Genomic DNA, 6,854 nt, shown 5'->3' with positions numbered 1-6,854 from the left:
GTGTGAGGTGTGTGTCAGGTGTGTGTCAGGAGTGTTAGGTGTGTGTCAGGTGTGTGTGAGGTGTGTGTCAGGTGTGCCTCTCGCTCTGCCTCTTGCTGTCTGAGCTTTTATAGGAGCCGAAAGCAGACGAACGTCCACAGACAAGATGCCATCGTTGCGAAAGAAGTCGCTCTCGACTTCCACACCGACACACACAACCTCATTTAAAGACGTTTGTTCAGATCGAAGCTCAATCCAAAAGCTGAAGTTCTTTCACTCGTTTTATTTTTTAAAGAAGAGGAGCAGAAAAAGTCTTAAAATCAGCAGAAGATATTTTCTATCTGGCAGAGCGGATTTCTGTTTCTCTGCAGACGAATTTCTCAGTTTGATGGATCGCCGTAACATCTGTTAGACTGCGTTCAGCAGACTTTCGACGCCAACTTTGGGAACAAGGCTGCCCTCTACTGGCCGAACCGCGCAGGCGCATTGTTTGCTCAGACCGAGTCGACCGCAGATATTCATTCAACCTGAACAGACTTTTTAACAAACCTTTCAGTTTTTAAACAGTTCAGATCGCCTCAATAAATATAATCCAGCACCTAAAACTCATTAGTTCAGTTAGTTCGTTGTATTTTTCAGTTATGGGTAAATATAGAAAAAAACAAAAACAAAATGTACAAAAAAATGAGTGTTTTTGACTCCATTTTCTAAAAAAACTAAAAAGTAAAATTTCCTGAAGTTGCTGATTTGAGCAGAGTGTTTCTCACATTGGTTTTATATTTTTTTAAAAATCAACAATTCATATTCATTCGTCCAGTGTTTTTTTACTGTTTTGCCGCTGGGTATGCCGACTGAAACTGTAAACAGAGCTTCTCGTTTTAGGGAAACCTAATTTATAAAGTAATAAACTGATGAGCATAAACAAGCTTGTGTATAAATATTTAACTAAAAAAAAATGTGAATTTCGTCAGATTTGCGTGTCGGAGTGAAGAGTTTTTATAAATTCAGCTACATATTTAGGCATTTTGGGTGGAGGAGACAGCTGAATATTTTACTGTGAACACTGTCCCAGAGGTCAGGTGTCAAACAAGAAGTTGTCTTTGTGGCTTTTTAAGCAGATCTCTTCCAGCAGAAATCAATTTTTTCCCTTATTTTGTGCTGCAGCCTGACCTCATTCTGACTCGTCTTTCCAGCGTGGGTCACTCGTCTCAAACAAACAACACCTTATCAGAGCGGAGCAGCACGTAAAACACGTCTTATTATTTAATAACGACCTCGCGTGTTTTCAGTCACGCCTGCAGAGTCCCTCTGCTCGCCAGACGGGACGAAAACGAGGCGCCACAGGTCGCAGCACTGAACAAGGACCCCTGAATGTGTTCTGTAGGATGAGCGCCTGTCCAACACTGCCCTCTAGTGGAAACAAAGCCAGCCCACTGGCTTTGTTCCACGTCAGCCGTTCTTGCTTCGTTTTGTCGTAAAGTGCTTCAGACGGCATCCTCCTCGCCTTTTACCAAACGGCAAAGGCTCCGTGTGCCGTAAAGCTGAGCGTTTTCCTCGCCCGCAGGTTTTTCTGCCCCCCTCCCTGCGTGTACCTGATGGGCAGCGGCTGGAAGAAAAAGAAGGAGCAGATGGAGCGAGACGGCTGCACCGACCAGGAGTCGCAGCCCTGCGCCTTCATCGGCATCGGCAACAGCGAGCAAGAGATGCAGCAGCTCAACTTAGAGGGGAAGGTGCGCGTCTCACACACACACACACACACACACACACACACATTTACAGGTTGCACTTGTCTTATTGGCAGAAGAAAAACCAGACGTAGGTTTTTTTCAGTGCGACCAGTCACAGATCAGCTCACATGTAGGTCATTCACCTAAGTCACTCTGAAGCTGCTCCAATAAACTCAACTTCCTGCTTTCAGAACTCCCGTCCAAACTATTTCCCCCCCTCCTCTTAAAAAAAAAAAACAACTCGAAGCAGGCTTTCCTCCCAGCTGTCAAGCATTAAAACACAAACGTTTAACCGCTTCTTTCTCCCCTCTCTCTTTCGTCCTCTCATCGGCAGAATTATTGCACAGCCAAAACCTTGTACATATCTGACTCGGACAAGAGAAAGCACTTCATGTTATCCGTCAAGATGTTCTACGGCAACAGCGCGGACATCGGCGTCTTCCTCAGCAAGAGGATCAAAGTCATCTCCAAGCCCTCCAAAAAGAAGCAGTCCCTGAAAAACGCTGACTGTGAGTCGGGCCGACACGTTGTGTTTGCCACCTTTTTTTAGTGTTTCTGTGTGAAAGCTCACGCTGTTGCTGCTTCTCGCTGAAAGTGGAGGTTCTGTTCGGTCGAGCGTCGAGCCAGTTTACACGACGGCTTTTTCAGGCGGCGTCGGAGCAACGCTGCTAGGTTTCGTCACTTCGTCTACGCCAGTGTCTCCGCGGACCGGTTCATTATCAGACAGTATTTTCACGGACCGGCCTTTAAAGGTGTGGCGGATAAATCCAACAAAATATAACGATACGAGCGGTGTGAAAGCGGGGGTATTTTTTTAAATCCAATGTGTCCTCGTAGCTTTGTTAGCTGCGTTATCAACATGAACAACAGCCTCTCCTCCCCCTGATGTTCTCTGTGTTTAAACATGCCCTTCAAAATAAAAGACACCACAAATATAAAGTCCACAAAGAATCCAACTCCCCATAACGCTGAATCAGTGGAGCTCTGAGCCTGTTTCTCAGTAACCAGACGGTCCCATCCAGGGCTTCCAGAGACGTTTGTTTTTTACTCGTTTTGCTGCTTGTGGGTTTGTTTTTAGCGGGAACGGATCACGTGACCTCGATAAGCGTTCTGACACGCATCAAGAGGGAGTCATAGACAGATGGAGTGGAGAGAATCTGGTCAATTTTCAAAATAAATGTCGTTCAGACTCCGAAAATGTAAAAAAAAAAACGGAAATACTATAAATTAATTAGTCTTTCTGTGCGGCCCAGTACAAAATGACTCACGGACCAGTACCGGTCCGCGGCCCGGGGATTGGGGACCTCGGGCTCCAGTTCCCGACAGCATCACTCCAGACCAAAAACCGGTCCTCTTGTTAACAAAACTTGCCTCTTCTTCTTCTGCGTCCGTTTCCCCTGATAAACACTGAGACAGTAACCTCCTCCTCAGAGTCCTACAGCGGTCGGCCGCAGCTGGCCCCGCCTCCTTCTACGTCACCAACCAGGGAGGTAACTCTGCCCACACACAGTCACCACACTTCACAAACAAGTCATTAACGTTTCCAACCACAGAAACGGATCTCTTCCGTCTTTGAAGTAACGTTCAGCAGCAGCCCAGCCTCACAGTCGGTCCAAACGAACCTTCACATATTCTGCGTTTCGATGCTCGAAACTGAAATCTAATACCCACAGTGCCACTTAGCGACCCGGCACGGACGCTACGGCGGGTTCAACGTCCCGTCTAAACAGAGACAGCCGACCCAGCATCACCGTCTGAACGTGTGACATTTTTCCAATCAGCAGATCGTTCTCGTGTAAACTGGGCCTTGGAACACGCGGGTCTGAACAGAACTTCCTGTTTCAGATCATAGATGTTTTTTTTTCTAGTTTTTAGGAATAAAATGATGTAAATACTTTCAGCAAGTTCTTGGACTCTTCTCTTCTCAAATCCTGTTTTAGTTGTGTGTTTGAAGTTGGGGAAGTTTTTGATTTTGGCTCTAAATGAACACAACAGCAGCGTAATCTACAAAAAAAAACATTATTATTATAAGTTTTTACATTTTGCTTCAGCTGTGATTGGTGCTGTCAGTAATAAAGGAGAGCAATAAAACACTTTAAGGCTTTTCTTTTTTCCACATGAGAGAATATATTTAATTAGTTGACGGTTTTGTTGAGACGTTAAGGGTTTTAATATAATTACTTCATTTTTCAAATCTTCTCATTTTGGTGTTTATCACCAGCTGTTTGACATTAATGTCGATTTGTTTAATAGGTGGGTATTAAACTAGTCGTGTGCCGTCTTTAAATCAAAGTTTTCTGCTTGTTTTTTGCCATAACTCATCTGAAACGTTTTCTTTTTTCTTTTTTTTTTTTGCAGTCTTCAGTCATCATCTGTCACTCAGTAGTTTAATGAGAGTTTCTGCCTCCATGAAGCTTTTCCAAACCTGTTCTCGGTGGTAAAAGCACAGAGTCGAGCTGGAAGTTTTGCTCGGCGTACGTTTCGATCAAATCCGCTGACAAAATGAGCTCAGATAAAAGAAGCTTTCATGTCTCCATTTGCCATCTTCCTCGATGGTTTCAGACTAAATTTCTTTGAGAAAATCCATAATTTAAACTTAGAAACTTGGGTAAATTCTTCCAGAATGTAATCACCTGCCACCAGGGGGCAGAGGAGGAGCGAACCACAGCCGTCGTTACGTAACATCGGAGGAGTCCTGATCCGTGTCGGAGCCCTACCGTCACTCTGTCTGCGCCGCCGCCGCCGCCTTTATGTAACCCGCCTCCTTGTTTCTGCCCCGCAGTGTGCATCGCATCGGGCACCAAGGTGGCTCTGTTCAACCGGCTGCGCTCCCAAACAGTCAGCACGCGTTACCTACACGTGGAGGGCGGCAACTTCCACGCCAGCTCCCAGCAGTGGGGCGCCTTTTACATCCACCTCTGTGAGTGTCCGCGGCGGCTCGGGCGGCGGGGTTTCAGAGCTTTTTTTTTTTGTCTTGTTAAGCACCGATAGTTCTTTAATTTCTGCTTTTTTATGTGTGTGTGTTTGCAGTGGATGACGAGGAGTCAGAAGGAGAAGAATTCACTGTGAGAGACGGTTACATCCACTACGGACAGACGGTCAAGCTGGTTTGCTCCGTCACCGGCATGGCCCTGCCCAGACTGGTAAAATAAATCACCCCCCGAGTTTACGTTTAAGAGCCCAGTTTGGAAGAATCGGTTCATTTGAAAGCTTTTAGAGAAGCAAATGCACCCAGAGTTGGTGAATCTTGAGTTCAAGCAGTTTTGAAACATTGGAGCACATTTCTTCCACACTCACTGGAGAGGAGAAAAATAAATAAAAATTAAAGTTAAGCACCCAGGCGGAGTGGTGGAGATGAAATAAAACCAGAACCCGGAAGTTGAAATCCGAACGGGACCGGCTCTAAGTCCCGCCCCTTTCCATGTAAACCAACAGGACATTGTAATTGCTAGAAAAAACACACACACACCTTGGATATGTTTCTTTTTTTCCGGTTGACATTTGCTAAGCACACGTAGCTCTTACCTTGCTGCTGTGGGCTCAAATATTTATCTTCCTGACGCGTTCGGCTGGAACGACTCACTTCGATGCCCCGCGTCGCTCCGGTTCCCAACAACAGAAGAAGGTGCGGGGGGCCACGTCACATGATGGCCTCGCAGTGATTGCGTAATCGGAGTTGGCTGATCCCGTGTTGGTCGGGCGTGGGGAACCCCCTTCGGGGTTTGAACAAGGTGCCGATCGAGGCCCTTCCAGATGTTGTCTCCCCGTCCTGCAGAAAGGCGGCCCGCACCTTGACAAATCTGCGTCGATGTTCGACCGGATACACGTCCGATTGGAGCGAAGGGAAAAAATCAGAGGATCTGGCGAACCAACATGGCTCAGGCAGTCCTTAACCGCACGATGTGTGTGTGTGTGTGTGTGTGGACAGCGTTGTCTTGTTTAATGACGGCATCAGGGCGCCGTCTCAGGAGGGGGGAGACACGTAAACGCAGGCTGTCTCTGATGACTCGCTGCCCCAGAAGCGACCCGAGGTCAGACCCTGTGGCTCCCTTGGCGATGATTTGAGGAGCAATGTCGGGGGGGGGGGGGTCCTCTCCCATCCACAACATCAACTAAACTGGCCCTGTCCCGCTGGCACCGCCAAGGGGACCCCAACCACCACCACATATTCTGGCACCACTCCAAACGGATCCACCTCTGCTGCGGTGGTGATGGCAGCCAACACACCCTGTGGTCCGGCTGAGACCAGTCTTTAACATACAGCCGTCCGGTCCCCGGGTGCAGACGGCAGCCGCAGATCTCGTAACAGATAAAAACATACGATCCTCCCTCAGTGTGATCCGTCTTGGACAGCGGGAACCTTCACGGTGTGGGACGGGTCCCCCTCACGTCCCCGCTGGTTCTAACATCTGAGACATCTGCACCACGACTCGTTAATGACCGTCTGACCTCCATCAGACTCCACGAAGTGCAGCTAGTGCTGTCTAATGCGCCCACAATTCAGTGTCTTTTGTTTTGACCGTCGGACACTCCGGCAACTGCCTGATAACACCGCCTCTCCACTCGTGGTGGCCTCCGGTGCTCGTTCAGAGCGTCAGCTCCGTGCCAATCAAACTGCGCCCGGAACTGAGCCGCCGCCGCCGCTCCCGCTCCTGCCGGCTGCTTCTTGTCAGACGGTGTATTTCACTCAACAACAAAACAATTTTTCACTTTGTTTAACTTAATCCAAGAGAAACCGTCTCATCTGTAATCTAATGAGCAGATAAGAGAATTGTTTTAGTTTTTTTAAAACTTCTGTTCTCCTCCGACAGTAAATATTATATAACCTGATGATTGAATTAAAGTTACAGAAGCGTTTCCTGACAAACATGACTCCGTTCTTTTAGTCACACCATGACTCATGGTTTCTTCTGAGCAGCCAGAGACATTTTGTCTTTCCTTCCATCTATTTCTGTCCCTTTTTTTTTCCGCTTCATTTTGTTCTGACCTAATTCTAAATCCCTGCTTTTTTTTTTTTTTTTCTTTTCCTTAATTTGATTTCCATTTATTTCCCTCTTCTGACCAGCTTGTTTTCTTGTTTTCCCTTCAGGTGTTTCTCCTTCAGATGTCTAATCTTATTTTTTTTTTTATCTCCCCCCCCCCCAGATT

The 6,854-nt window shown here is 47.0% G+C and overlaps 1 protein-coding gene across 1 annotated transcript in view; it reads left to right on the top strand.

Moving 5' to 3' along the window:
• Nucleotides 1-6,854, top strand: part of rbpjb (recombination signal binding protein for immunoglobulin kappa J region b) — a gene marked incomplete at its 3' end in the record, with an annotated part of 57,673 nt that overhangs the window by 50,122 nt on the left and 697 nt on the right. The window contains 4 exon segments of the mRNA XM_025010575.2: nt 1,544-1,709; nt 2,041-2,215; nt 4,489-4,626; nt 4,737-4,849. Coding sequence (XP_024866343.1) covers nt 1,544-1,709; nt 2,041-2,215; nt 4,489-4,626; nt 4,737-4,849 — 592 coding nt within the window.

The sequence above is a fragment of the Kryptolebias marmoratus genome, linkage group LG7 (assembly GCF_001649575.2).
Source record: "Kryptolebias marmoratus isolate JLee-2015 linkage group LG7, ASM164957v2, whole genome shotgun sequence".
NCBI lineage: Eukaryota > Metazoa > Chordata > Actinopteri > Cyprinodontiformes > Rivulidae > Kryptolebias > Kryptolebias marmoratus.
Note: the sequence above shows the minus strand (reverse complement) of the source record. Positions and strands in the feature narration are given on the sequence as shown.